The 27,802-nt window shown below is 56.6% G+C and overlaps 1 protein-coding gene across 2 annotated transcripts in view; it reads left to right on the forward strand.

Annotated features, from left to right (window-relative positions):
• The window catches only part of AACS (acetoacetyl-CoA synthetase), a 42,057-nt gene extending 17,082 nt beyond the window's left edge, over window positions 1–24,975 (forward strand). The window contains exons 8-19 of one of the 2 annotated variants that reach the window (XM_072952841.1): window positions 2,557–2,704; window positions 7,369–7,449; window positions 10,428–10,552; window positions 13,407–13,471; window positions 13,590–13,712; window positions 15,445–15,558; window positions 17,360–17,485; window positions 19,623–19,692; window positions 20,251–20,309; window positions 21,119–21,321; window positions 23,807–23,978; window positions 24,379–24,975. In XM_072952841.1, the coding sequence (XP_072808942.1) occupies window positions 2,557–2,704; window positions 7,369–7,449; window positions 10,428–10,552; window positions 13,407–13,471; window positions 13,590–13,712; window positions 15,445–15,558; window positions 17,360–17,485; window positions 19,623–19,692; window positions 20,251–20,309; window positions 21,119–21,321; window positions 23,807–23,944 (1,252 nt within the window). In that variant the 3' untranslated portion in view covers window positions 23,945–23,978; window positions 24,379–24,975. Of the gene's footprint in view, window positions 1–2,556; window positions 2,705–7,368; window positions 7,450–10,427; window positions 10,553–13,406; window positions 13,472–13,589; window positions 13,713–15,444; window positions 15,559–17,359; window positions 17,486–19,622; window positions 19,693–20,250; window positions 20,310–21,118; window positions 21,322–23,806 lie in introns of both variants that reach the window. The other variant, XM_072952842.1, reaches the window with a different exon arrangement.
• Window positions 24,976–27,802: the final 2,827 nt, after the last annotated feature.

Genomic DNA, 27,802 nt, shown 5'->3' on the forward strand with positions numbered 1-27,802 from the left:
GATCGTAGGGAGAGCCCTGAGATGAGACGTGTTTACCTGCGCAGGTGCACCTTCCCGGGGAGCCGTGTGTCTGGGCTGCGGGCAGGAGCCCCTGAGCGGCGAGCAGAGGCCCCTGGAGGGGCGGGGGCAGCGCCGCAGGCGGGGGTCCTGTGTGCGCTGCGGGGGGCCGAGGGGGAGTGGGAGGCCTTGCAGGCGGTGGCAGATGCATGGCTGGGGGTCCTGAGAGGAAGAAAGCTCGTGTGTGGCCCCTGGTGATGGGGGATGGACCATCGAGCTGGGGGGATGAGACACACTTGCGAGGAGGGAGAGCTGTGACCCCTGGGCCCAGTAGACACAGCCATGCTCTCTGAGTAGAGGACGGGACAGGAAGTGCCAGAAGGTGAGAGAGGAGTGTGGTTGCTTCTTTGTAGGGTCTGGGGGAGGTGACACCTGCGGTGGCCCTGAGAGGTGAGCTGGGTCTGGGGACAGCTGAGGTGACTGGATTCCAGAGGCTGAAGGGATCTGCAGTAGAGTGACTGTTCTGTGAAGGCTGTGGTCCCCGCCAGACTGCTCGAGGTCATGTCTCAGCTGTGTGACCCTGTGCTAGTGATTAACCTCTCTGTGCCTTGGTTTCCCGATCTGTAAAAAAGGGGACGATATGGTCCTTTCCTCACAGGCATGCACGAAGGTGGCTCTCAGTAATATTGTCTGTCATCATGAGCAGGTGACAGCCACAGACTAGAGTGGGCTCTGTCCTCTAGAGTGTCCGGGTCAGACTGTGCAGGTCCTTACAGGCAGCCCGGGGGCTTGGACTTGTCCCCTAGACTGTGGGGACCCCGCTGACCTTGACAGATTACAACCAGCCATGAATTTAGCTCCCCTGGTTTTACTGACGGGGCCATAAGGCACAGAGCCCAGGAGGAAAAACGAGACAGTTCGCTGGCCCCATGGTGGCCTGGCTTTTATTTTTCTGAATGTTTACCGGTAATTGAGATAAAAGGAGAGCGTCCAGAAGAATTATATTAGCCACTTCATTTAGCTTGAGACAATGCCGAGAGCTCCCCCCGTTCCACCCTGGGAGTTAGGCCCCCCTCGCTCTCCGTCTTCGATTGCTGGACGCAGGGATAACCTGAGACCCAGCTCGCCCGTGCCGTTTGCAGAGACCGGGAAGCGGGACTCCCCTTTGGGCTTTTCATTTTCAGAACAACAACAAAAGTAAGCGCTATTTACTGTGACTTACAGACCAATTGAAAGAGAAGGTTTTTCTCTGTGTGAAGCATCCGATTAGATTGGGCCCTTTGTGTAAATGGGACTTGAGTGGGAGGTGGGGGTAGAATGGGGCTTTCATGGGCTGGAAAGGTCCACGGTGAAGAATTTTCCTGACACCTCGGAGAGGAGGGCTTGGCTATTTACCACTCAGTTTGAATTATTTGGGGTTCCCTTCTCAAACTGCCACGCCTCCCCCGGGAGGCATCCTCATCTTTAAGGATGCCTTCGCGTGCAAGACAGCACACTTCTTCCCTTGAGTGTGTCTGCATTTGTATTTCGGGGTAGTTACCCTTGGCGATTTGCTGCGGGCCAAGCTGAACTGATTTTTTCCCCCTTCCTTGAAAAAGAGAAAGTTCCATTTGTCCAAACAGTAGTTTTGGGTTTTCCTCTTCTTCTCCCTTCTAAGGGAGGAAGAGCGCCAGGGTTTAGGGATCGATGTTCCTGCTGATCTCAAAGTAGAGCAAGCACCTCTCCCAGGGTGCCTCTGCAGCTCCTGCGGCCGGGTTTCCACTCGGAGAGCAGCCCCCCCCCCCCCCCGCCTCCGCGGCCCTCGGTCGGTCAGTGACACGTTGCGTCAGCGTTGGGGGCGGGGCGGGGTGGGCCTCTCAGGCCGCGGCCCACGGCGGGGCTTAGTTTTGTGTGTTCCTGGACACGTACCTGGATCTGGCCTTCACAGACCTCAGGGTAGAGGAAGTTAGTGACAACACAAGACGTCTGCCCAGCAGGTTTTCTGCCATAAAACTCTAGTTTTCTGGCCTTGGCTGAGCTGCTTGCTGTGACCTTCACGCGTCAGGAAAGCTCGCTAACCCATCACCTCCTCCCCTCCCTTCTCCTCGTGGTGGGGGGGGGGTCAGGCCCACCTGGCCCTCGCTCCCCTTTGGGGGACCAGGGGAAGCAAGGCGTTTGCCAACCAGACGGCTGGCAGCGGACAGGAGATGCCTGGGCTCCGAAGACTTGAGCATCAGTTCAGACCCCTCTGCAGGGTCTGCGTGTAACAGCCGACGTGTTAACTGTAAGCAGCCCTTCTCCGGGATGTCTGTTAAAGTGCTCAAGTTCTCTGAAGAGGCAGCCCTTGGCCCTGCCAGTGCTGATAAAGTACCTGGAAAGTTTCACCCACTCCGTGAGCTTTCCCTGGGCGAGCATGAACCCCCTGAGCCCCGTCTTCTCCCTTTGCTCTTCGGAAGCTCCCGGACAAGGCTGGTCCCCGGGATCCAAGCGGACGTGGAGGGGCGCGAGCGGGGGGACTCGGCGGATGCCCCCGGCCTTCCAGAACCTTCACCGTTTGTCTCCGTGCCTTCTTGCCCGCAGCGTGTTTCTGGAAGACTTCCTGGCCGCTGGGGTGGGCGAGCAAGCCCCCCAGCTGGAGTTCGAGCAGCTGCCCTTCAGCCACCCCCTCGTCATCATGTTCTCATCGGGCACGACCGGAGCGCCCAAGTGCATGGTGCACTCGGCCGGGGTAGGTCTGCACCTCGCACCCGGGCTCGGGGGCCCGGGGCGCTCCCAGCCGGCGAGGGCGGGCACCCCTCCCCAGACACCCCAGCACGTGGCCTGGCTCTCTGGGGGGGCCCTTCATGGAGATCCAGCCTTGAGCCAGGCGATGGGGGCTGCTGTCCCAGCACTGCTGTGGCCCTGTCCCCACGGTGAGGTACAGGGACTCCATGGGGCCACCAACGTGAGGCCTGGGCAGGGCGATCTGGTGGCTTTGACGCTGCAGGTCGTGACCCTTTAGGGGATCGTGAGCCCAATGGAAGGGCCCTGCCCGCATTTTAAATGGATAGAAACAGGACAGATGAGAATAGAAAATACTAGTGTGTCACGGGTCCTAAGAGGTGTCGCTGCTGTTTGGGGAAACTGTCATCGTGTGAGTGCGTGTCTGGATGACGCAGGTGCAGGCTGCATCGGGAAACTTCTGTCTGGCTGTGGTTTGTGGTCAAAGAGTTTGAAAATGCAGTTAACTGAGGAAGGACTTTCTACGCTCAGTCAGCCGCAGCAAAACAGCACAGGCTGGGGGGCCTGAACGCCAGAGATTTACTTCTCCCCGTTCTGGAGGCCAGACGTCCCAGGTCGGGGTGAGGGCGGGCTGGTTTCCTCTGAGCCTCCCTCCTCGCTATCTCGCCACGTCCTCCCGTGGTCTTCCCTCTGTGCACACACATCGCTGGTGTCTTTGGTGCCTCAGTCTCCTCTGTTTATAAGGACACCTGTCACACCGGATGAGGACCCACCCCAACGGCCTCATCTCAACTTCATACCCAGTCGAGGCCCAATCTCTGAGCACGGCCACGTTCCCGGGTGCTGGGTGTTGGGGCGTCGGTCTGTTGCTGGGGGGACACCGTTCAGCCCACTTCAGATACTTTTCACTTTTCTATTTGTTTCATCAAAGGGCCAACATTATTAAAGCCCCTGAAATAGCGCGTGATGGCTAAGCGTTAGATGTTGCACATGTGGATTAGTGACTCGAACCTTTTGTTCTTGAAAAAGTTTCAGAGCTACAGAAAAGCTGTGAGAATGGTGTGGTGAGCTCCGTGGTGCGTTTTAGCCAGCTTGCCCTGTCGTCAGCTTTCTCTTAACATTTTTGACATCGATTTTTAACATTATCTTAGCAACCTCTTTTCCTTTATTTCTCTGTGTGTGTGATTGTGATTTTTGGTTTTTGCTGAGCCCTTTGAGAGGAAGTTGGAGGCATCGTGAGCCTTGGCCCCTGCAGACTTCAGCACGTGTCTCTGGAGAACGAGGACATTCTCTTGCCAAACCGTGGTGCAGTCCCCATGGTCAGGAAGGGCCGGCGTCGCTGCGACACCGTCACCTGCTCCCGGGCCACGTCCCCCGGAAGCTGCGTGGCGGTCGCACCTCCTCACCGTACACATCGCTTTTCTCCAGGGCAGCTCCTCAGCCCCCTGGTCGCTCTGACGCTGAGGTTTTGCGGAGTCTTGCGGGACGGCCCTTTGTGGGTGTGTCTGGTGTTGCCTGGTGGTTGGATCCGCGTTACACTTTCAGGGCAGGAACCCCACAGCAGTGACGTCATGTCTTCTCAGGGCTGCATGTCGAGAGGTACCCCATGTCCGTTCTGTTCTTAATTGTCAGTTAATGAGCTCTCTTCCTGGGTGGCTTCAGTGCTCTTCTGTATGTGCTGTCACATCCGACGTCATCTCCCTTTACTCTGCTCCCGGACTGAGGAGAACACTTCCTTCTGCCCGGCTGGGCTCCCCTCCTTGCTGAGACCTCTCCTGGGCGGTCCCGGGACCCAGCTCCTGGCGCTGCTCCTGGCCCTGCGCGTCTCGCCCAGCAGCTCTGCACCTCCCTCCTCTGCAGCCAGTTCCCCACTTTCTCCCAACTTGGGAGGAGGTGAAGAGCAGGCAGTGTCTCCGTGAGACCTTGTCGTACCCTTTCCTCCCCGCGCTGAGAAGAAGGGGATAATCCAGGGGGGACCTTCCCATTCTCAAACCGCTTTCTAGCTCTTGCTTGGTAAGATGGTGGTATTGGAAAGTAAACCTTAAAACCTCACTTATTCTAACTCAGTTATCTTTTACAGACGTTCTTGATATCTGGAAGTTGTTTGAGAACATTTCCTTCCCTAGAAAGGAGACATTTGCACTTGAATCACTGTAACACCTCACACAGCTCTTTACACAGTGTTTTCATCAGTACGTGGAAAGGGGTTAACACAGCTTTGCCATTACCTGGATTTGGATCCACTGAAGGTCTGATCTCAGGTTGTGAATTATAACTGCCAGGTGCACTGTTAATCCACCGCAGTGACCCCTCAGGGACCACAGGGGGCAGGAGGGAGGGGACGTCAGGGGCCAAAGGCTTGATTTCTGGAAATAACACTGGCCAGGCCGAGTGGCCTCTTGGTGGGAGTGAGTTGGTTTTATTGCTCAAACATCCTGTTTTATCGAGTCGGGTGTGCTCAGAGTCTGAGGTGTGGCTCCCTGAAGAGGGCAGCCCCAGTCTGCCTGGTCAGAGGCCCGATAACAAGCCACAGAGATGAGCATTTTTAGAAACCTTGCAGACGAGGGTGGGGTGTGTGCGGCAAAACAACGGACATTTTAGGAAAAACTGAAATGTCCAACTGTACTTTTATTTTTAGTGCTTTTTGCCTAGTGAATGTCACTTTTTAAGGAGCAGAACATAAAAATGTATTAGATGTAATATAGTTGGCTCATAATGTCATCGTGCCTGGTGTATTTGGAGTATGGAAAAGTCAGGAAAAATTATATTAATTCTGGCTCCACTGGGCTCTTGCATCACTGGAGAAGTGGCCGAGCGTCTTGCCTGTTTTTGAGAGCTTTCCCAAGAGGAAACTTGAAAACAGCGTGGGGGATGGCCGCAGGGGTGGGGCTGCTGACACTAACCCCCAGGTTCCTGGAGGGGTTGGTCCTGGTTTGCCGGTTGGTATTTTTTTCCTAAGTCCATGAAAGCGCCCAGAAAGCAGCTTCCCTCTTCCTTGTTTTAAATTACTCTTGTTGCTGGAGACCCAGGAAACCTTGCTGCTGACGCTTCCTGACCCTCAGGGAAAGCATTCAGGCTTGTAACAAATGTTTAAAAATCAGGGGAAGAACTACTGACGTGAACTGCTAAGATTCATACAGAGAGAAGCAAAGGGTAGTTTTGTGCCATCGAGAGAGGGAGGGTGCTGAGCGAATGCACGTGCGGGTTATAAATAGGGCGGGCTTCACAAAGCGGGCCATCTGGGCGAAGATGCGGTTTCACTGTCACCCCCTCCCCCCACGGTTCCTGCTCCTGGCCGGCCTGGTGACAGGGCCGCTGTTCAGGACAGACTCTGGCAACAGCGTCTCGCTCTTGAGTTAGAGGATTTGTTGGGTGGGATTGTTTCTGTGAAGCTTGCAGAGGCATCATCTCCCACTGGCTTGTTTTTCGCTTCTCTTGGGTACAGCGAAGGCTGTAGAGGCTGGTTTTTAACACGTGGGTCCTGCCTGCAGCCCCTACAGTTCCTAGACAGCCAGCAGCTCCCATCTGTGGGCCAGACCGAGCACGGTGGTCTGGCCTTTCCAGGGCCTCGGAAGGACCTCTCCAGCATCCCCGGTCCAGCCTCAGGATCTTGTGTGAGGTCCACTGTGAAGACGGGAAAACTGAGGCCGAAAGATTTAGCCGCTGGTTCAGGGGCCCCTTGCTCTGCTCTGTGCTTTGTGCTTGGGGACGGGAAGCTTCCTGTCCTCCCTGTGAGCGCAGACGGACACGGAGTTGTGTGGAGCGAGTGGCGTCTGGGCAGTGGAATACAGCGTAGCTGCAAGAAGACCCCAGGGGAGCTCTCTGTGCTGACAAAGGGCTCCGACGTATGTTTAATGGAAAAAGCAACTCGCAGGCAATGTGTGCAGATGAACAACCGGCATAAATAAATACATGCAGGTGGGCAAGAAGTATACCCGGAAACACACAGGAAACTCACACAGTTGCTGGTTGCAGGAGCGGGGGGAGGGGGAGCTTGTCTGGTATGTGCTTTAGAGTTTGGTCCAAGTGAATATACTGCCCATTAAACATCAACATAAGAAACAGCAGGTGATGTGTGAGGGTTGGGAGAGCGGGGTCTGATTGGGCGTTGGAGCTGAAAGCAGGAGTTGGAGCTACCCCTCGGCCCAGGGGTCCCTGGGCTTGATCTGAGGCTCACAGGGAGCAGCAGACACAGCAGCAGTGGTGCGTCCCGGGACAGTCTCGCTCGGTCATCCGGCCTTCCCCGTCCACCGCGAGGGACCAGAGTTGGCCAGTAGCGCCCCAGTCTGGAGGTGCAGGTGTCGCTGCACCGAGCCTGCGTCCTTTTGCCTTCATCTTTGACTGTGACTCTCCACTCCGCCACCACCTTCACTCCTCTCTGCCTGAGGCTGGCGGGGCCCCTGTGCTCCTGGTCGTCTGGTGCCCAGAGCCCGCAGGATGGCAGGAGCGGGTCTGGGTTTCCTCCCGGGTCCTCGGCGAGTCTCAGGGGCCAGGTGGCAGAGGGACGGGGGCATCGCTCCATCAAGGTGAGGGTGCTCGGAGGTCTGCTTCCTCTGGGAAAGAAAGCGGAGATTCCTCCCTCCTGCCCAGGGCCGAGAGTCTGGGCTGGCGTGCCTCTGTGCCCTCAGAGGAGGCAGCCCGGTTCACGCCCCGTCTCCTGCTTCTCCCCAGGGGACCCTCATCCAGCACCTGAAGGAGCACGTTCTTCATGGTGACGTGACCAGCAGTGACATCATCCTGTACTACACCACGGTCAGTGTGCGCGTGTGTGGGATGAGTCCTGCCCCCTCATCCCTCCCGGGACAGCCGGGCTTTGGTTCATCCAGCCGGGGAGGCTTTGTCTTTACTCTTCTCTTTGCCTCTCCCCCCTCGCACGTGTCACTGGCCAGACGTGCGGCTTGAGCCCCCAGGCTGCATGCACCAGCGGCCTCTGCTGCGGGCCCTTCCCTCTCTCTCCCTGCCTCTCATTCTGACCACCTCTCCGTCCGGGCTGCTGCCCGCTCCAATCTCAGCACCAAGGTCGTCTCTTAACTTGGCCTGCCCTCCTGTGTTGACCTCGGTTGCCGCCGGGAGACTTGGCACCCCGAGGAATTCTAGAGAAACCAGGGAGACCAACCAGGGAATTAGCATTCAGTCTCTCGAGCCTCTGGAGTTGGGGACAAGAGTCACAGGACTGAAATCTGCCACTCAACCAGGGGACCGGGAACTTAACCAGAATTGCCCCGAGGACAGTCGATTCTTAGTCTGGTGCAACAGAGAAGGGAATCTGACTGATTCAAGCTGGAAAGGAGTTTATTGGAAGGCTGTCGGACAGTGGCCCCCAAGATGTCCATGTCGGGTCCCAGAACTGATTGTCTGAACTTACACGGCAGGAGGGGCTTTGCAGATGGGATGCATGAAGGATCCTGAGATGGCGGGGCTGTCCTGTGTTATTCAGGTTGCCCAAGAGATCCCAAAGGTCCTTATAAGAGGGAGGCAGGAGGGTTGGAGGCAGAGAAGGAGATGGGACGATGCAAACAGAATCAGAGTGCCACGGTGCCGTGAGCCAAGGAACGCAGGCGCCCGTCAGAGCCGGAAAAGGCCAAGAGAGAGTCTCCCCCCAGCCTCCAGAAGGAACTCCCAGCCCTGCTGACACCTGATTTTGGATGTCCGACCTTCAGAACTCTCAGATAATAAATTTAGACCACTGGGTGCGACAGTGGGTTGTAGCAGCGAGAAGAAGTGAGTGCAGAGCAGCCCCCACACCGCGGAGCCAGCAGGAGGCTCACCGTCCTGCCCCAGGTGGATGTGGTCCTGCCCTCCATTGACATGTTTTGTCTGGAATGCGTAGCATCAAACCACAGCTTGAGTTCAGAGCATTGGAGCTAATCGTGACCCTGCTAAACGCTGAGAGGTGAAAACTTAACAAGTTGAAGAAAGTGGTGTTTATCCCAAGGGAGGAAAACTCAAAACTGGCTTTTTCCAAGACCGCAAATAGCAAGAGGCTCCAGAATGGTTTAGCTCCCTTTCTGCCCTGAGTTTTTCGGGAAGCGGATGCTGGAGACGTCTTCCTAAGCTGCGAGGTTGTTGCCCAGGCCCCGGCTGGGCCCCTGGTGCCAGGCTCTCAGGACCCCACGCAGACGCAGGAGCGGGCCAGGTCGCCTCATCTCCCTGTGTGCCCAGCTGTAAATTTAGGGGCTTGGGCCGGATGATCCAGGCTTCTTTCAGCTGCAGGCCTTGATCCCAGATCCCCTCTCCCTCCTTGTCTCCCACAATGTAGAACAGCGGTGCTGGGCACCTCCATCCAGGCTCTGTCCTTTCCCACGCAGGAAGCCCAGCCCCGGGGGCGTAGCTGGAGTATTGATTTGAATTGCAGAAAACCCCCAGCAGCTACACTGATGTCCAGCTCAGCTGCCTCGCTGGGACATGGCGATTTAAAACACCAGGGTTTTGCATCGAGGGGACGTACACAGTGCAAGGACTCAAAAGTCCAGAGCACTTTTTCTGGGAAGCATCCTGCCCACAAAGGAGTGGATCGTTGGATTTTTCCATGGAGTGTGCCAGGCGCCAGCAGCAGCCTCCGGCGCCCTCACCCGGCCCCAGCCAGGCCTGTGCTGTGTCACTGACCCCCTTAACAGCTGGACACCACCATTTGTTTTATTATTTTATTATTTTTTAAAATTTGTGGGGTTTTTTCCTGTTAATGTGTCTTCCATCATCTTTTGCGGGTGGTGGTAATTAGGTATGTATGCATGCACGTATGTATGTATTTATATTTTAACAGGGGTACTGGGGATTGAGCCCAGGACCTTGTGCATGCTAAGCACACGCTCTACCCCTGAGCTCTACCTCCCCTCGGACACCTGCACTTAACAGGATGCAGAGCTACCTACTAAAATAATTCCTTAATAGAAGAAACTCCCCTTATGCTGGTGAAACCTTTAAAAAAAAAGGCAGCTGAACTAAATGGAGGTTTTCGCGGGGCCCCTGGTTCGCGCTGCCGTTTCTGTGTGGCTGAGGAGGCTGGTCGGCAGCTCTCACCTGCGTCCCCTCCGTTGTGACCTGCTGTTGTATCCTGAGTGCCCCAGTCCGCGGTTCTGAGCTGCCACCTGGGCGCCGCGTCCCCACGGGCGGGATTCTGCCCCAGTCTCGGGGGTGGGCGTCCTTGCGGCCCGCCTTGCCTCCGGGGTGGGGTGGGGTGGGGTGGGTGGTTTTGCCCTCTGGACAGTGATTGCTGCTGGAACCTTCCTCCTGCTCCTTTGCTGTGTCATCACCTGTGTTTGGTCCAGAATCTCCCACAAATTCTGGCCCGGATGGGAGTGCCATTGCCAGTGGGGCTGCGAGCACTTCTGAGCACTTGTCGCACGTGGTGACAATTTCATTATGCAGCCGGCGGGTCCTTGGTGAGAGGCTGGCGTCTTCAGGGCCCAGAGGCGACCGCACCCGGCCATCTCCCTCCCCTGTCCCGAGTTCTCCTTTCCAGGTTGCGGGGGGTGTGCTTTCTGTCCAAAGTGGGGTGGCACCTACGGGAAACCTTCTTTGACACGTCTTAGCGCACACGTGTGTGTTTATCCGCACCATAAACTTGAGGTGGACTTGCTGGGGCAGAGCATTGTGCATTTGAAACGGGCAGTTCTGGGCAACTTCTGACTCAGTGTCAGGAGGTTCCCTGGGGGCGTGAGAGGCCAAGTGACGGGGCCGAGGGCGCTGGCCCGGTGCTCTGTTGACACGGGCTCCTTCTGTCCCTCCAGGTCGGCTGGATGATGTGGAACTGGGTGGTGTCCGCTCTCGCCACGGGGGCAGCCCTGGTCTTGTACGATGGCTCCCCTCTGGTGCCGACACCCAACGTGCTCTGGGACCTGGTCGACCGGATCGGGTAGGTACCCAGGACGCCAGGCTCGGACCCAAGCAGCTGCTGCAAGGATCTGGGTGCCGCCTCCGGGATGCTCTGCCACTCTTGATGCCTCACTCTCGGAAGAGAGGCAACTTGAGGGCTGATAAGAGCATTATTTCACTCGGGGCCCATCCCCTCAGGGGTAAGAGTATGGTCCAGGCCGAATGTCCAGCCCTGTCCAGGGGACGGTGGGCATAAACTCATCAAGGGTCTGGCAAAGTCTGTCACGAGGCCATTCGCAATGTTGGACTTCCCACCTGCCTTTCTGCAAGCCCCTCAGGGCTGCCCAGCATCTTGGGGGTCTTCTCAGACTCCCAGGTGCGTCCCCAGACGCCCTCCTGTGTGAGCCGCAGAGGGTACCTCCGCCTCCCTGCGGTCCGGTTAACAGCTCTCTCTGGGCAACGACAGGTGGGAATCCTAAGGGCGGAAGCAGCGGCCAGTTAAAGTGGGTATCAGTGCCCCTCCTGAGGACTAGGAACACGGGGAAGGATGAAGGGGCCCCGTTCCCGCCACCCCCTCCTCATTGTCATCATTAGAAACCGTCAGGAGATGCTGTTTCATTAGCACCTTCTTTGCCGATGAATTAATCATAATGGGCTGATGCGTTCTCGCTACGGTGGTGGGTGGTCACCATTGGCCTAATGATCGTGTTTCCAGGAAGGAGAACGTGGAAGCCGGCAGGACTCCTGGGACCTGAAGTCGGCCGCGCTCGGAAATGCCCTAATTACTCTGGATTTGAGCCGGTTCACAGTGGGGAAACAAGAAGGAGCCATGAATGTTCTCAAATCGTTGGCCATTAATATTTTAAATAAAACTTTGGCCTGGGTAATATTTAAATCCTGACATTTGGCTCGCAACATTAGCAAGGAAGGTTATTTCCTAATGAGATTGTTTCCAGCGAAAGGTTAATCAAATCCCTGGGGACTTAGATGGCTTGGCGATCTCTGCCCGTAATACCTGTTAGCCAGCCTCAGATGGAGGTGCAGTGACATGTGTGCCTGGGGTGTTACAGGAAGAGGGAGAGGAATGCGGGCGTCCCTGGGGCTTAGCGCCGATGCAGCTGAAGGCTGAGGGGCCCCAGGGAAACCCAGCTTTGCGTGTGAGCGTGTGTACGCATGTGCACGTATGTGTAAGAGTGAGCACGCACGTCTGAGTGTATGTGTGCATGCGTGTGACTGTGCAGGTGCGTGTGTTTGCACGTGTGTGCGCACACAATACGTACATGAGAGTGGGTGTGTGAGTGTATGCACACGTGGGTGTGGGAGCACGCATGTCTGTGAACAAGTGTGAGTATGTGTGCATGCATGTGATTGTGTGCAGGGTGCACGTGCGAGCCTGTTCTCAGCCCCGTGGTCTGGGTCCATTTAGCAGTAAGCGTGTGCTGGGTGCCTGCCTTCCATTCTCCTCGGCCTGTGCCCCGGACGCCAGCTAAGATGTGGCCCTGGCGGTCCACGGGGCCCCGCTGACCTGGCCCCTCGCCTGCCTGGGAGGCCCTACTTGCCCAGGTCAGCGAGGCAGGTGCGACTCTGCAGCCTGGCAGGCGCTGAGGTGAGGGGCACTCACTCCGTGGGGAAGAGAGGGTGCAGGTCAGGCTGGACTCGCTGCCTTCATTCCAGCTCCGTCATCTCCCCAAAATGAAGTAAAACTAAGTTAAATGAGCTTTAGCAGCAAATCCTGTTGGTTTGTGGCAGGAGGAGCAACTCTTCAGACCTGGCAGGGCGGGCGGAGTCCTTGCAGCGAAGTTTCAGGGCCTCTGATTTTTAAGATAATGCTATGCTTAGGGAAAAATCTTCGTTATTATCGGGTCAGCCCACAGACTGACTTGCATGTGTGATAACTGAGTGATGATTTTGTAGACGCAAAGAAGATTGCTTTAAAAGGTGGACTTCCCTCTCTGTTTGGGATGTATTTCTGGACCCTCCAGTCTAGCCAGGGGGACATTCTGGTTAGGGGCAGGGCCAGAACTCTAGGGTCCAGGTTGGTAACTGGGCAGGCGTTCACGGTTAGGTCTGGGGGACACATGTTCCAGGCAGAGGGGGCTGCCCTGAATCACACGGTGTTCTGTGTGTCTCTGCCTCTGAGCATCAGTCAGCGTGCAGCTGTCGCCCTGGAGTGACTCTCCCCACCCAGGTGTGAGGGGATGAGGTCTTGCTGCCCAGAGGGGCGGGGAGGGACCTTGATGGTCTGGTCTCCCTCAGCCCCCAGAGAAAACGTCCTTTAGTTAGGGAGCTGGAGCTTACCTGCCAAGGGCCACCTCACCGAAAGGAAGCAGAACATTAAGTGATGGTCTCCCTGTAAAAACACAATGATTTACACTCAGCACCGCGTGGTGTCCTCAGTGCAAACTCGGGCGTAAAGGATGGTGGGTTCTAATAGTCCAAAAAGAGAAGAGCTGCTGTTTTCTGAGTTTTAAGAAAACACGCACTTTTTTAAGAAAAGGGTCAGGAATTCCAAGGACGCCCCCCGTTCTGACCAAAGCTCTCTGCGTCCCTGACAGTGAACGTGTGAGGTCACAGTCTGAGGGGGTCTTGATTCTGGGGCCTCCTTGGGCTCCCCAGGAGGAGACATCTTGCAGTTGGGAGGATGGTGGGTTCACGTACAAACAGTTGTAAGTGGGGCCGGGTGCCCTGCAAACCTGTCACTGCTGCCCCAGAGCAGACGCAGGTGTGGGAGCTTGCGATCAACTAAATATTAAGTATTCAGTCCAGAGAAGAGAGGTGTCTGGGGTTATGTAGACTTGTCAGGCGTGAGTCGCAGTTTTAGAAAGCCGTGGTGCCTGGAGTAGGCAGGAGCCCTGACGCGTTTCTGGCGTTTTCTTTCCCTCATCCGTCCTCAGCATCACCATCCTCGGGACGGGTGCCAAGTGGCTGTCTGTGCTCGAAGAGAAGGGCATGAAGCCAGGTAAGTGAGCCCGTCGGGGCCATGGAAGTCAAGTCCCCTCCGTTACCTGTGCCCAGCACGCAGGCCGGGCTGAGGGCATCGGGTCTGGTTCTGATCTCCCAGTGATTCTTCGCTCTAGCGGAAACCCACAGTCTGCAGACACTGCACACGATCCTGTCCACCGGCTCCCCGCTGAAAGCGCAGAGCTACGACTACGTCTACAGGTGCATCAAGAGCAGCGTGCTCCTGGGCTCCATCTCAGGTACAGCTCCCTGCCGTGCCCCTGCGCCGGGGACTGGAGAGAGGGCTCCAGAAGAGTCGGGGACGCGGGGCCCAGGCGTGGCCCCGAAGTGTGCTCACCCGCAGACCACCAGCCGGTCCGCCAGCTGGAATCTGTCTGAGTGAACACGCAGCAGAGTGTGCACGTCTGCAGGGTCCGTGTCCCTCTTCCTCGGTAGCTGTGTTCCAGAAACTGAATTCCAGCCCCGAGTTAGCAAAGACGGAACCATTGCTGGGGGTGGGGGAGGTACTCACACACCTCACATCGATTGTAACCTCCAGTCCTGAGCAGCTCATTCTGGTAGATTCTGTTTCCTTTACGAAAGAGAACAAGGTCTGGATGTGCTAAGTGACTGGCCAGAGGCCGCCCACACGCCGGGCACAGAGTGGCCTTCGAACCTCCCGGTCCCGGCACCGCAGAGTCGGGGCCTCTTGCCTCCCACGCCCCCACCCACCGTGGTCTTCTCCTGGTGGGCGGGGGTGCTGTGGCCGGTGGGGAGGAGGTCGTCTCCCAGGCCGGGCTGGCCCATCTCAGGGCAGCTGCGTCCCTTAGGGTCTCGGCCTGTCCCCCTGCCGCTGTCCCAGCTCTGCTCCTGAAGCAGCGCCTCCGTCCACTCGGCGTCGTTTGGTGTCGCAGGGGCAGCGATTGTGCCCTTTCGGGGCCTGGGGGCTGAGCAGACCTTCCTGGTCACTGAAATGAACACAATTCTCCCATTTTCATGGGACCTGTCTGCCGGTGCCTCGAGGTGTCAGGAGAAGGCAGGAAGGACATCACACTTCAACTCTCTGTCTGAATCAAACCCTACCGGTTGTTGGAAGCATCAAGCTATTTTATGTGGGTCTTTCTTGAATCCCGCTCCCCCCAAACGTCTCCCCCGCTCATATACACAGCGTGATTAAGGAAAAAACATTTTTTAAATCACAGAGCTGTCTTTCTAGGTATATGATCGGGTCTAAAGGGAAGCACAGACACTGTGTCCGAATCACCGAGCCTAGGAAGGCCCGAGCCCGGCAGCTCTGTGTGTGCCCGTGCCCCCTCCCACAGCCCCGCCCCGTCTCCCCAGGCTGCGGTCTCCATCCGAGCTGCGTGCAGGTGGCTGAATGCATGTCTGTGCTCCCAGGACGCTCTACCCTGCAGTCACGTGGGCCCCTGCCCACCGCTGTTTGAGGGGCAGTTGTCGCAGGATGGATCTGGGCGTTAATGCTTCTCCGTCTTGAGGGCATTTGGGGTCTGACTCCCTTTCAGGCCTCTTCCAGAAACTGGAGTGTTTCCATCCAGCACGTTCTCTCTTGCTTGAGACGCATTCCAGGGGCCTCAGGGTTTCTGCTTCTCCAACAATTAAGTGAATGGAAACGGGAGCAGAGAGGCTTTGCACAGGACCCGTCAGTGCCTGCGGGCAGACCTAACAGAGCGAGGCTTCCAATTTCCCTCAGCCCGAGTCTCGGATTTCAGTGGGACCACGAGAGGTCATTTATTTGGTCTCTCCTTCAGCAGGAAGTCCTGGTCAAAAAATAAATCACCCAGACATGGGAGGTTCGCTCCAGTTCCAGATAACCTCCCCTACCCCTCCCTGAAGAGAAGCTCAAAGGCGTCTGGGAGTTTTTCAGTGTTTATTTGGAGAAAGAGGGGGTCTTTCCCTTTCATTGTTCAAATCAGAAACACTGCTTTGTCTCAGTCTTCTGAATTTTGAATCTCCTTTCGCCGTTGCTTGCAGGCGGCACCGACATCATCTCCTGCTTCATGGGCCAGAACTGCTCCATTCCTGTGTACAGAGGGGAGATCCAGGCCCGGAACCTGGGCATGGCCGTGGAGGTGTGGAACGAGGAAGGTGACAGCCTTAAACCCTTTCTCTCTCTGTGACCAGTGTGAGTGGCAGCTTGGACACACTTGGATGTGTCATTGTGCCTGGTGACAGTTCTCCAGAAATACCCCGTCTTAGGGGCCGCCCCTCTTGCTTGCAGACTGCTGGCCCTCTCTCGGAGCGCCCGGTGGGTGGTTCCCCGGCATCCAAGCTTCGGAGGTGCTGATGAGGTCTCCCCACTGCCCCAGTAGCCTGACACCCTGACCTTGTGAGGACCCAGCGGAGGACTGGGGCTTGGCCTCTCTGCCGGTCTCAGGACAAGCTTTTGTTTCATGGCCTGTAGCGGCCATGGGCTGTGAATCAGCAAAGCCCGTTTGCGTCCCCAGCACCAGACAGGGCCTGGCATGTGGTGCGTGCACTGTGCAAGTTCGTGGGCTCCAGCTGTTTGCGCTGCAGCTGCCTTTGGTTTCACCCGACTGAGTGGATAGGAAGGTTAGGCCGACCCCTGTGAGCCGGCAGAAGCGGGGGAGAGGACAGCAGAGTGGTTAGGGGCTGGGGGCCCAGTGGGGTGCAGAGAAGACCTCTCCTGCCTCCAGTTCATGGAAAACGTTGCCAGTGACCGTTCTGAAAAAAATCAGTTCTCATTTTCAGAAGAGGGTGTTTTCCATTTGCTGCCAGAGTGATTTGCTCATTTATTGCTCATTTGCTCAAAATAACACTTACCTTGTTATTTTGCCACTTGTCCGAGCCATTTCTCATGGGCCCGGTCACTGCTGCGTTCTGTGGCCTGGGCGGGAGGGAGGTGCTCCTGGCAGTGACAAGCAGACGGCTGTTTGTCCAGCTTTCAGATGCACATAAGATTATCTGTCTGGCTTTTATCTCAAGTGTATTGTGGGATGAAATGAGCTAACCGAGGTGAGGGAAATCTGCAAAGTCTGGAGCCTCTGCAGGTAGGTGGTAGGAATGCGTTTTTCTAGTCCCTGCCATGTTCTGCCTGTGGACTGTGCTGGGTGAGCAGACACGAGCCGGCTCCATACTTTGGGGCGGGGGGGGGCACGCCATCGGAAGGGGTGCTCCCCTGCCCTTCCACATTGGCTTCTGCCGGCGGCGCTGTGTCCTGACCTAGAAACGGGGCGTGTCCATGTGGGAGCAAGAGTGACTCGGTGCAGCGTTTTTAGGAGGCAGGTTGAGGCTAATGAGGAAGGGGGATCGTGCCCAGGCGCCTGTGATCCAGGAACTCCACTCTGGGAGACGTACCCACCAGCCTGAGCAAGGGGCTGCGTGTGAGCATGTTCACAGCATGTGAGTTGTAGCACAAAACAGAGTTGTAAGCAGCGTAAGTGTACGTGTTCAGGGAGAGCAGACTGTGATCACACGCGGGGAGCTACCAGCAGTCAGCACGAATGCCTGGAGGCCCGCGTCCTGTCATAGCGTGAACGAGTCACCCAGATGTTTGCTGAGAGAACAGAGCAAGATGCTGGATGGAAGGGGCAGTGGGGTACCGTCTGTGCACAGCTTAGAAACACACAAGCTGACGTGGATGTCGTCATGGTGTTCATACACAGAAGGGAGTAATGCAACATCGCATTCAGGAGAGATGGGGAGGGTGTGCCGGGAGGGAAGGTCCTTTGGGGAGGGCAAGCCTGGCTTTCAGCGATGCCGGTCGGGGTGATGGGCACGTGGGTGGGACCAGTTCTGTCCCTTTGCATGTGTCCGAAATACTGTCATGGCTAATAGCTTAAAAGAGAAGGAAAGAGAGAGGGAGAGAAAGCCAGGGTGTGTGGCTGTGGTGTGTGCTCAGTTTATCTTTGACTCCTCCCCCCTCCAGGAAAGGCAGTCTGGGGGGAGAGCGGGGAGCTGGTGTGCACCAAGCCACTCCCCTGCCAGCCCACGCACTTCTGGAATGATGAGGATGGCAGCAAGTACCGGAAGGCCTATTTCTCCAAATTTCCAGGTAGGTCGGGGGAGCAAACGGAGCTGCCCGGACTCCCGCCCAGGGCTGGGCCTCCTGGGGCTAGCTCTGGACGTGCCCCCCCCGCCAGCCACCCCCCAGCCCTCCCTGCGCAAGCCCGGTCAGGCTGCCCACAGCTCCTTCCACCAGTGGGGTGACGGGGCCTTCTTGATCATATCCTGTGACCTTCCGCGGGAGGCCGTCTTGCGAAGGTCTAACCTGGGTTCAGTTTACTCTTATCCGCCCTCCGTGCCTGGAGCCCCGGGAGGAGCCCTGCTGCCTCCCGGGAGCTGGCACGAGCCGCTGCCTTGCCTGCCCGTTCAGGGGAAGGTGGCTTGTGCAGGAGGTGTCGGCCTGGGTCCCTTGTGTCTCACACACCAGCATCCGGGCCTCTCGGAGGGGGTGGAGGCAGAGCACCTTGGCGGTGGGATGATTTAGAGCCCGTCACTCACACAGACTGCCACCTGCGCCTTCATCTTCTGAGTGGTGTCTTGCCCCGGAGCAGGGACGTCTTTTTACTTAAAGTGCCGATTCCTGCCTCCTCCTTATCTTATTTCATAAGCAACATTGAGTTATGGCTGCTGTATAATTCATAATTTAGCAAGCCTTCTGTTCCAGGGTTATTCATACTGAGGACTTGCTTTCTCCAGTCTTCTAGAAAGGTAACTTGACTTTGCATAAACCACATGTGGAGAATCGGAAAATGGCAGGTGACCGTCAGGGGTGAAATTGGCCACAGATCCCTCCCGTTTCTCTGCTTGGTCTCATGTGTCTGCACGTCCCACGTGACATCTGGTGTGGAAGCTGCCGTGGCCGGCACAGCCCCTCCCACACGAGGGTGTGGCCGGGCTCCACTGGGTACCTGCCGCATTTAAGCTCCACCTTGGATCCTTCCAGCGTGTAGCTGTGCAAACAGACTAAGGGATAATAGAGCGTCCGTTTATCCATCTGTCCAGAAAATGTTCCTTGAGTGACTCTGAAGAGGAGTCAGGACTCCTGTCTTAGGAAGGGAGGTCAAAAGGATTAGAACCTCATCTTGGGGATCCATCTAAGAAATGACATCTTGTCATCTTCAGCAACACAGCTCTTTGAAAACTGTCTTCTCTGTCACTTTTTGTTATGTATACAAGGGTTTGCATGATAAACATCTCTCAGGATTAGTTCCTGATAAAGTCTAGTTTTGAAGCTCCGATATTCCTTCTTGGAGACAGCAAATACTTTGTGGCCTGTTGCACTTCCATTTTTGCCTTGGCTGCCAGGAAACTCAGAGCTGCAATCACTGCCTCATTGTAGCAGTCTTCTTATCCCCAGTGCAGAGTTTCTGATTCTATAAATAATCCCGTCATATTGGTTTTATAGGTAGTGTCCTCCAGTTCTTTCTGGAAGTATGTGGGACGTATGAGTAAATATGAAGAAACACTGGCAGGTCAGATAGTAGGATCGGAGGCTGCTGGTCACAGACAGGGTGGACACAGGCTGAACCAGACGGTTTCCCCAGGCCCCAGCGCTGAGAGTTTCCTAGACTGTATAGGAAATGGCTTGATGATAAAAGGAAACAACAACAGAAAAGCAAGGTCTTCCTTTTTGTAACAGGCAGCAGACTTTCAGGCGTCATGACCCCCCAGAACTAGGCCAGGTGAAAATGTAAACTGACGGTGTGCTGATACGGAAAGGCGTTTGCAGAGTGACCAACCAGAGCTCAGAGCAGAGGGCCCGGAGCCCCTTCTGAGTGACGTTTCCTCAGCCGCCCCGGGCCGCCCTCTCTTCCTGAGGCGTGGCTTGTGCTTTCCCAGTCTCCGCCCAGAGGGCGCCCCCGAAGTCCCCGCTGACCTCCCCAATGCTGCCTTCACGTCCCCGCCGCCGGGGTTTGCACAGCCCCCGTGAACCCCCGCGGCCACTGCTGGCAGCTGCAGGAGTGGCGTTTCTTGCAGGCTGGCGCGTGTCAGAGCCGTGTGTAGGGTTGGCCCCACGAGGGTCTGGTTCACTCTGGCCCCCAGGCCCCCATCGTATCTGTTTGTGGGCCTCAGCCGTGTCTGCTGACAAGAGTTACGTTGCTGTCACGCCCACCGTGGGCGTCTGTCCCGGCAACCGGCCGGGACCCTTCCCCTCGGAGTGACTGAGCACGTCTGCCTCCCTGCAGGTGTCTGGGCGCACAGCGACTACTGCAGAATCAACCCCCAGACCGGGGGCATCGTCATGCTGGGCCGAAGGTGAGGGTCTGCGGAGCCGGCTCCTCCTCCCTCGAGCCCCCTTCCCGGGGCAGCTGGGGGTGCCCAGGACTCAGGAAGCACCCCCAAGTCTGCTCAGTCTGCGGGACGGGCTGACTGCGCCCTGTCTGGGGCCCTTCCTGTGTCGTTCCGTCGTCAGCTTCCCGAGGGTGGGTCTGGGCCTGGTCCACATTCCCGGACCCCAGAGTAACGGGTCAGGGGCATTGGTGTGGGAGGCGTCCATCCACAGTAGCGGCGACCCTTCTTGGAGTGGGAGTGGGGGGCACCGGGGTGCACAGCACACCTGGGAGGGGGAACAGGTATATACAGGTGGAGGAGCAGGGAGATGACAGATGTTCCCACACAGAGGGGGGCCCCCTTGGTGTCCAGCTTTCAGTTTACAGGGAGAAAGAGGGGTGCTGGTCAGGATAGAGAGCCAGGGAGGGAGCCACCAATGACTGGGCATGATGTTGTCCTGGAAAGGGGGTGACTGTCCCCCGGGCGCCCCGCGACTGGCTTCCCTCGGGAGCTACTGTGTGTTCATGACGTCTCTTTTTCCAGTGACGGCACGCTCAACCCCAACGGGGTGCGGTTTGGCAGTTCGGAAATCTATAACATAGGTGAGCAGTTTCCCCTTCTCCCTGAATCATTCTCAGGTCGTCCAGGAGGGAAGGGAGGAGTGTCTCAGTGGGGAGCCTGCTTTTGGCATAACTCTGGCCCGGTTGCCTCCGGGTGTGAGAATAGACATGTATGAGTGTGCACTTCTTTCTAGAACATGCCTCGTCCACATTGCTCGTAGCTCGTAAAACCTCAGAGCGAGATTACGTTTCATCCTCACAGGGAGATCAGTTGGGTTGGTTAATCGTGTCTACTCTTTATGGGTAAAGAAAGATGCACAGAGAGGTAGTGTGCTTACTGAAGGTCACACAGCACCATTCAGGACACCAAACAAAGACAGTGGGCCTTCCAGCTGCACAGCAGAGTCCCCAGTGGGCCTTCAAAATGCCCTACCAAGGCCATGAAGTTAGCCTCGTACGAATGTCAAAATCTCCGAGTCATGCCAGGGCTGTGCAATTAGGGAGAAGTGCCAATCTGCCTGATTCCAGCCTTTATTCCTCCCACCGGTGGGGCCCCCACCACGGGCACTTGCTTTCCTTTTATTTTTAAATTGATTTGTAGTTGAGTAAGGAAGGCCTGTGGATGGCTCCTTGTAGACTGTCAGCCATTCCAGCCCAAGCTGCAGCTCTCCAACTCTGCCTAGGGATGCCCCAGTGCCGGGGGGCTCTTCCCGGGAGGACTGGGAGGAGAGACGGGGGTCCCTGTCAGGCCTGGTGGCCCGGCCTCCCCTTCCCTTCCTCCAGGCCCAGGGAGGAGTCGCCAGCCGAGGTGGGGCAGTGGGAGACTGAGGCCCCTTGCCCTGTCTCCGCAGTGGAAGCGTTCGAGGAGGTGATGGACAGCCTCTGTGTCCCCCAGTACAACAAGGACGGGGAGGAGAGGGTGGTCCTCTTCCTGAAGATGGCTCCCGGCCACGCCTTTGGTCCTGACCTGGTGAAGAGCATCCGCAATGCCATCCGCCTGGGCCTGTCCGCTCGGCATGTGCCCAGCCTCATCCTGGAGACCAAGGGCATCCCGGTATGGCCGCCTGGCAGCGGTGCCCAGGGCACTGTCACCTCCCCAGGAGCCCACACGCCCTAGAAGCACTCATCCAGAAGCTTGCTCATGCTTTATATATAGTTTGTCCGCGTTGCCTGGCAACCCCATCCTTTTTTTTTTTTCCTGCCATCTTTTTTTTTTTTTTTAACCCTTCCTAAACTGCGTGTATTCTAACTTCTGCTAAATACCGGTCTTCAGAGGGTAGGCAGGCCCAGCCTTGCACCTCCAGCTGGCTTTTCCCCAGTGTGGTTTTAGTGTGTTCTCAAATTATTAATGAGAAAATTAATTTTAACTTTTTAGAAGAGCCGCTGGGGTGCTGTTGCTCCTGCCTTTTAATTTTAGGCTCTGCCTGCGGAAGGGAGATCTGAATCTATCTAGAGGCACGTCTTCAGAAAGCTGCCCCACCGTTTATGCTCTGCTTGGGTTCTAAGTGGGGGAGGAGGTGCACCCAGATCGGATCACAGCTTCAACTCGCGTTGCTTACAAAACAAATACCTGTGTCGGCCGAGGGAGGAAGCTGCCGTGTGTCCGGGTGTGCGAGTGCGTGCGTGTGCGTGCGTTCGCACAGGTACACCCAGGAATCTAAGTGCACAGACGAGCCGGGCTGTGTCTGAAGCCTGTGGAGCGGCTGCTCACAGTGAAGAGGGCGGGAGCGGGCACTCGCTGGGCTACCTGAGGGGGGAAGATGCCGCTTTTTTGAGGTCGCTCCCCGAGCAGCGGTGGGTATGCGAGGTGCAGTTAGAAGCAGGGTTTTTGTACCATCCACATGTTTTTTCCCACTGTTACGCGTAGGAAGGGTCTGCAGCCTGGGCGTTCTGTCTCTCTCGGTGGGTGACTCGGGGAGAGAGGGGACTTCTGGAGTCAGGGACACTTGCTGCCTTGTCCTGGTGAGGGTCTACGGCCTCCCTTCACTGGCTCAGTGCTCTCTGCACCTGAAACGTTTTGGGGACTCGAGTTTGACTGTCTCCTTGGCTTTATTTTGTTGAGAACGAACCTGTGCCTTTTGCTGCCAAACTGGTGATTCCCAAACTGCATATGCTCTGGAGGACAGTGAAGAGATTTGTTGGAAAGCGAGAGAGGCCCTGGCCTGTCTTCCCATCCTCAGCCTGGCCCTGGTCGACTTACCCTCGGGCACCCGGCTCAGCTGCCTCCTCCGTCTGCCTGGCCCGGGAAGTCATTTGGAGGGCTCCTTGAGACTTCTCAGGCGCCCTCGTGTTCTGAACTAATGAAGCCCTTAGGAGAGGGTTTGCCGTGTGTCGCTGGGCTGGGGGTGGGGGTCTGGCCCAGCCATAGGGACCTGGGGCTGGACACACCAAGGGGAGTGTGAGTGGGCATCTGAGACATCGCTAGACCGGAGGGCCCAGCACGACGGCCCTGACCCCAGCAGATCTTCGTTCCTCGGTATGGCTGAGGTGCTGGCCCGTCCTCCCGGGGGGCGTGTGGCTTATCCCCGGGGGCCAGGGAGGTCAGGGAGGAGCGGAAGGGACTTCCTCCCCCTTCCCCTTCTCACCAGGAAACAGGAGCAGGACTTCCTCTAAAAAGATGCCTTGTTTATTCTGTCAGCTGATGGGAGATTAAGTTATTAGCTCCCGTGAGCCGTTCTTGGGTCTTTACTAGAAATCTTAGTGGCACAGAAGCACACGAGAGACGCTTGCATTTCAGGGCGAGAGGGCCGGTGGCGCCCCAGTGACAGGCAGTCCCTTGGAAGCCAGCGCCTGGATCCTTAATTAGTTCACACGTCAACTGAGTTTTTCAAATGAATGAATTTTAATTACATCTCAGGTTGTAATGTAAAAAAAAAAGTGTCAGTGCAAGGAGTGCTCAGGGCACCTACAGCTTTATTAGAGAGCTTGGTTTGTTCTAGAAACTTTCTGGTCCCCAAACACGGACACCGCCACCAAAACCCACTGGGGTCAAAGGTGAAACACATGTGCTACAAATTTTAACAGGAGCTTTGAACATTTGGAAAGAGTCCGACTTCGAGGAGAGCAGTGCCCTGTCTTGTTCAGACTAGCGGTTCTAGGGGAAAATTTGGCAAAAGCTTGGCGAGGCTCTTGGACGAATGTCACTTTCCAGCAGCAGATCAGGGATGGGGTCACGGGAAGGCAGCCGACTCCTGAAATAAGCTAGTCTTTCTAATATAACACAGTGTAGTAAAATAAATATAGGTAATAAAATAAAAATGCAATGCCTTCTGAGAGCTGTGTGCGCTAACTCACCAGGGCACCCGCAGCCTCGGCGCGGGGGCTGCAGTCCCTTCTTTACAGTCAAGGAGACAAACTCGGGTTAAGGAACTACCCTGAACGGTCACCCGCTGAGCACTGGCCAAGAACTGCTCGCGCTCAGCGTCCCAGGTCACGCTGGTCTTTTTGGCTTGGGTGTGCCCAAATAGCAGGGCCAAGGGAGTTCCCTCCATTGGGGTTTAAATGCTCCTTCTGTCTGCTTTCTCCCCCTCCCCCGGCAGTACACCCTCAACGGCAAGAAAGTAGAAGTGGCCGTGAAGCAGATCATCGCTGGAAAAGCCATGGAGCACCGCGGGGCCTTCTCGAACCCCGAGGCCCTGGACTTGTACCGGGACATCCCAGAGCTGCAGGGCTTCTGAGCCGGGCTGGCCAGCACATCTCTCGGCCAGAAGGGTCTGTACTGTCACTTTTGTACGTTCAAGAAATTACTGAGAAACCTATGGTCTTTAGAAAGGGGTTTGCGCCCAGTGTCCGCAGGCCTGGGGAGGAGCTCTCCTCTGTTCCATGGTTCCATTCGGTGGGGGCCCAAGTCTTCCACACGTCCCAGCGGGATCCTGACCTTCAGGGGCCAAAAGGAGGGTGTGGGTTGTGTGTGTGGCAGTCTTGATCTTGAGAGTGTATCTTTGCATACTTGCGGGGGGGAAGCTGGGGTTGCCAACACCCGGTCCCGCGTCCTGGGCTGGCGGGCATCCTGGTGACAGCTCGCCCCTGGGGAGCAACGTGGCCTTCAGCCTTGTACTGTGGTTCCATTTCCTCTGTTCAAGCCCAGATCTCTTACTTCCCTTTGTATCAGTCTCCCAGCTCCAGCCACTGTCCTCTGGGGCTTGTCCATCTGCTGTGGTACGTCTCCTGTTGCAGCGCCTGTCCCAGTGTGACTTTACAACATCCCACAGCTGATCGTCAGGACCCCGGCCAACTGCTCTCTTGTTGTCTGTGTGTCATGGACCGAATCCGGGCAGTGCGTGCCTGGTGGAACCTGTGCCCAGACGGGGCTCCCCAGCAAACAGAATTCCCTTTGGAGAACGAGGGGGTTTCATGTTTTAATAGAATCTCTTCAATTCAGGGACTTTGAGTGGTTTAAATTTTTTAAAATGTTAAGTGGTGTGTGGATGTTTGAAGGTGAGGACAGTGTCCCCTCTGGGGGGCGTGGCCTTGCTGCACCCCTCCGCTGGCACCACGCTGCCCATGGAGGCAGGTTTGATGGGCGTTCTGTATGTACTTTATATATAGTTCAGCATCTTAACAAATTCCTGTCATTGTAATGTTCATTTTTGTACTTTTTAAAACGGAGCACAGTGAAAAACTTTCTTGAACCCTTTTTCTTGAGGACTATAAAAACGGGAACGGGCTTAACGCAATAAACACATATGTATATGTGCACATGCCTGTACTTGCGGGCGCTTGCGTGTTTTCTCTGCAGGAGGGACTGGATCAGAGGGCCTAAACCTTGTGAGGATGGGCCAGCCCGGAGCCGCCTCCCCGGGGAGATGTTTGGGCCAAGTGGCGGGGCGTTTCCTGGGCCCCTGCTAGTTAGCGGCCATGCCCGGTGACTGAATGGCACAGAGCCCTTCCCAGCTGAAGCCACTCCCAGTGGAGGTCTTGGCCACCCCCTCAACCTGCCCCGGGGGGCTTAGAGCTGCCAGGTCCTGGTAATCTCTTCTCATCACTGCAGGAGCCGTGTGTCACCTGGATGTTGTCTGGCTGTGTCACAGAGTCCAGGCTGGGCCCCGCCTGGCTCCTGTTTCTCACATCACGGGAAGTTGGTGGCAGGCGGTTCTCAGGCTGGAGTAGGGGCTGCGGGTGCGGGGTTCCCGTCTGCTGTGCTCGGCTGTCCTTGCGTGGGGCTGTCCACCTCTAGCCTTCCATCCGTGTCCCAGGCAGGAAGGATGGTGACGAGGGCCTGGTAAGAGGCAGAAAGCCTGCCCCTCCTCAGCACATCCCGTTTTTATCAGCAGAACAGTGGCTTTTCCAGGAGCCCCACCCAGTGCCTTGGGGCCACCCTGGCCGTGGGGGAGTCTAGAGACATGTGTAGTTTTAAACTGGGCTCACGACCTTCCTGTTCAGGCACACCTCGATTTACTGCGCTTTCCTTTATTGCTTCGCAGATTCTGAGTTTTTTACAGATTGAAGGTTTGTGTCGATGCCTGTTGGCGCCACTTGCTCACTTCGGGTCGCTGTGTCACATTTTGGTAATTCTTGCAATATTTCAAACGCTCTACGAGCAAAAAGACTTGCTGGAGACGCAGACGATACTTAGCATTTTTTAGCAATATTTTAAAATTAACGTATGGACATTGATTTTTTTTAGACATAATGCTACTGCACAGTTGACAGATTACAGTAGAGTAAGAAAAACCTTTGTAGGCACTAGGAAACCAAAGGCGGGGTGTGACTCGCTTTATTGCGCTGGTCTGTAATGAACCTGCAGTATCTCCGAGGCGTGCCTCTGTTAGTTACCTGGTGCTGCTGGAACAAATAACCACAAACGTAAAATAACACGAATTTCTTACAGTTCTGGGGTCAGAAGCCTGCCGCCGGCCTCACTGGGCTGAGCTCAGAGCGTCCGCAGGCTGTGTTCCTTCTGGCGCCTCGAGGGGAGAAGCCCTTCCTCGTCTTTTCCAGCTTCTAGAGGCTGCGTGCATCCGGGCTGGTGGCCTGTTCCTGCCTCCTCCCTCTTCCACGTATAAGGGCTCTGTGACTCCCGTGGCCCCACTGGAATAATCCGGGATAATCCCCCTACTTTAATATCTACTGATTAGCAAGCTTAATCCCACCTGCAGCCTTAAATCCCCGTGGCCGAGTAACCTGACAAGTTCCGGGGACTGGGACGTGGGCACCCTATTCTGCCGACCTTGCTTTGCAAACCCAGCTGGGGTGCTGTTGGCAAGGAAGAAGGAGGGAGTGGGCATCGGGAAGGCGTGAGTTCTGAGCTAGAAGACAAGGCAGTCGGGACCCCTGGTTGTTGACCGGCCCCGAGGCCGGGCTCGTCCTCCCCGTGTGGCCGGCCTGCGGGCCTCCCCCCAGGGCTCTCCTCTGGCCTGGGCTTAGAACCCACTTCATACTGACTGTGCCTGGGGAGTTGTTCAGGCTTAATCACGATGCCCTTTAGTTCCGGCAAGACGTCCCAGGCCGGCTAAGCCCACACGTCCTTACTAATAAGCCACGCCGGACAACTTCATTAATGAGGGACAGATGGTCTGGAACAACAGCCACTTGAACGCCCGTGGTGCTGGCTCTCCTGTGAAGTGCCCTGGCCCGAGCATCACTCAGAAAACCCCAGCACCTGCCGTCCAGCTGCCCTCTTCCTGAGCAGCCTGCACTGTGCCTCCCTCCCCACTCCTGCCCTTCCAGCTCCCACCACACGCGTCCCAGCAGCAGCTCCAGGGGGCGTCAGGACCTGCAGTGCAGTCTGGCCGGGGCTCCAGGTTCTGGGCCCTTGGTCGCCTCCCACGGCCTGTGGGCCTCTGAGCAGCTGTTCCTCTTGCCAGGCTTGCCTTCCTTCCTCCAGGAACTTTCTCGAGGCTAGGGGGGCTCCTTCCCTCGCACCGTGACCGTCCCCTCCTCGCCGGTGCAGACTCTCCTAAGGGACGCCAGGGCACCACGTCTGGGTCACTGCATCCTTGTCCAACCTGTGCCTTCCTTTTGTGTGGTGCTCTCCTGCACTGACCGCCCGCTGTCGCTGCAGGCCCCGGCCTGCTGGTGCCCCTCCCTGCATTCTGAGCCCACTTGTCTGTACCCCCAGCACCCAGCAGCAGGTCGGACCCATTCAGGCTTGGGGAAGGCGTCCCCTTGACCTTCTAACCCACCCTTCATTGTGGATGAAGGTGGACGCAAGAGACCTTCCCTTGGGTCTGCAGATGCCCAGGCAAGGGTCTCAGGAATGACTCCCTTTGAGGCCCAAGCACAGCCGGACTCTGGGCCCCAGCCTTCAGGGGGAAAGTTGCACGTGGATTTGTGGGGGGTAAGTTGTAGTCATTAGGGTACGGGCTAAGCTGCCGTGCGTGACAAGCACCCCCAAAGCTGGCTCAATTGGGAAAGAGGCTTTCTCCTGAGACAGCCCCGAGAGAAATGGGTGGGCCTGGGGGCAGGTGGCTTGGCCTTGCAAGGTCACCTGAGGACCCAGTTTCCTGCCTCTGGCTGCTGGGCATCCCTGGGCCTGGTGGTCTGGTCCACGCGGCCGGCCCTGGCTCCCTGCATCCTTGCTGCAGCCCTTCCGT

This window comes from Vicugna pacos, chromosome 32 (assembly GCF_048564905.1).
Source record: "Vicugna pacos chromosome 32, VicPac4, whole genome shotgun sequence".
In the NCBI taxonomy this organism is placed as follows: domain Eukaryota; kingdom Metazoa; phylum Chordata; class Mammalia; order Artiodactyla; family Camelidae; genus Vicugna; species Vicugna pacos.